The following is a 2,228-nucleotide window of genomic DNA, read 5'->3' as shown; positions in this document are numbered from 1 at the left end:
ATTGATAAAGAAACTACATCAAGAAATGTTTTTTAAACATTATTATTATTATTAAACTATTCCTGTAAGTTTAGTTGTTTGTCTATTTGAAACAATATATTTATATAATTATAATAGAAAGTCAGTTTAAAAACAAAAGCTACAATAAATATTGAACCTCACACTTAGCGGCTGCACAATATTTGAAGTTTACAAAAAAATTTAAAAAAAACATTTTTTTATAGTGTTTTATACTGTTTTAACTGTTTTTATTGTAGTTACTGATCTACATACACCACCTGTACCTCAGGTGACACTTCTGAAAGATGACTTTTAGGCTACATAACAGTGGTCCTAAAACTAACCCCTGAGGCACGCCACTCATTATAGTAATGAAGGGAAAATGTTCAGCACTAATACTTAGGGTTGATGCTGACACATGGTTAAATAAATACAAACATAGAAGACAGGTTTAGTATATTTTATTATTCTGTTTTACAAATTCTTACAAATTATACATTTCAATCAATGCACTACTTTAAAAGACTACTAAACCGGTCCTAGATCAGTACTTGGCTCATTTATGCTGACCTGGACTCCAGGCAATGAGCACATCCTTCTTGTGTCCAGAGCAGAGGGATGCATTGTGGGAAGGCAAGTCCATGGCTCTTGGTGTGCAGAGTCTCCATCACCTAAAACAAACGGTGGGTTAGGAATGTGAGATGTTCTTAAGAGTGATGGAGGTGCTATCTGTGCCTGCCACTGCTGGGATGTGTGTGTTTAAAGGGTGGGCTTCACATGGCAAACACCATTGTGGGTCCAGTTCTGACTGAAATGGCAGCAGAGTGTTTATTCAGACTGACCAATGGTGTTTAAAATCCTGGCCTTCGTGGACAGACAAACAGACGCACTGCCAACCAAACAGACACATACATCCTAGTTATTTATACGATTGACAGGTGTCGGTCAGATTAGGCCTTGCCGGGGAGGATATATGGTGTTTGTTGCAGTGTGCTGTGTTTGTAATTGTTTGGACATTTTAATAATTGAAACATTTTGCTTAACAGTCTCACTGGTAGAACATCAGAGTTGAAGGTTTAGTTCACTCCAGATAGGACATCTGTCCAACAGAACCACTGGACTCTAATGTCAACCAAAAGGTTTATACATTTGAGCTGGTTTGTAATAGTGCTGTAAAGTCGCACTCGCAACAAGTTGTGAAATCTGATATGTAATTACACAAATGTAACAAGTTGGTGAATTCTGATATGTAATTACATTAATGTAACAAGTTGGTGAATTCTGATATGTAATTACAGTAATGTAACAAGTTGCAGAATTCTGATATGTAATTACATTAATGTCACAAGTTGTAACAAGTTGTGAAATTCTGATGTTATTACACAAATATAACAAGTTATGAACTCTGATATGTAATTACATTATGTAACAAGTTGTTGAATTCTGATATGTAATTGCACAAATGTAACAGGTTGTGAATGTAACAAAATAATATCAGTATCACAATGTGTCTAGAGGAGCAAGCTGAACATGTGACCGAGAGTTTAGGAATTCTCATATGCAGTTGTAACGTAATAATTTGGGGAATTTTTATAGGTAATTACACAAATGTAAAAAGTTGTTGAATTCTAATATGTAATGCAATACAATAATGTCATGAATGTAATGGGTTGTGGAATTGTTATATGATATTTTAGAAATGTAGCAAGTTGTGGTCTGTTCAAGTCTGTTCTATAATTACAGAATGTAAAGGGTTGTGGATTTCTCATATGCAGTTAGAAAGTGTAATGATTTGGTAAATTCTGAAGTGTAAAGAATTTAATTGTAATGTAACATTTCCCAAATTCTTGAATCATGATTTATAAACTGAGCCACAGTGGTCACATTTGGAATACATGTTGGCTAAATACTATAATATAGATGGAATACTATGCTGTGATCATGCTGTCACTGTGATATGCACTGTAATACATTAAAAACACATTGACTCCAAAACATTAGCATTGGTCGTCCCAGGACATATTATTATATTATTTGCATTATAAGCAATGGAAACCTTTGGAGTATAAAGTGCTACTACTCGCTTAATCTCACCTGTAGAATGGAGATACGCATCCATATGGCTCTATTGGCTGGAATCCTGTTGCAGTAATATTGTGTGTAAAGTGGTGTAGCTGCATTTACGGTGTGTGGGCCACACAATTACGTAAACTTTACATTGCCTGCTT

General features: G+C 34.8%; 1 protein-coding gene across 11 annotated transcripts in view; it reads right to left on the bottom strand.

Moving 5' to 3' along the window:
- Positions 1–446: 446 nt before the first annotated feature.
- The window catches only part of LOC140537666 (uncharacterized), a 184,446-nt gene continuing 182,664 nt past the window's right edge, over positions 447–2,228 (bottom strand). For all 11 annotated transcript variants that reach the window (XR_011977677.1, XR_011977674.1, XR_011977676.1 and 8 more), the window contains one exon: positions 447–671. Coding sequence is in view for 6 of the 11 variants with exons in the window: in XM_072659813.1 (XP_072515914.1) it covers positions 561–671 (111 nt within the window). In the remaining 5 variants the exon portion in view is untranslated. The remainder of the gene's footprint in view (positions 672–2,228) is intronic.

The sequence above is a fragment of the Salminus brasiliensis genome, chromosome 17, assembly GCF_030463535.1.
Source record: "Salminus brasiliensis chromosome 17, fSalBra1.hap2, whole genome shotgun sequence".
In the NCBI taxonomy this organism is placed as follows: Eukaryota; Metazoa; Chordata; class Actinopteri; order Characiformes; family Bryconidae; genus Salminus; species Salminus brasiliensis.
This window is presented reverse-complemented; position numbering and strand designations above follow the sequence as displayed.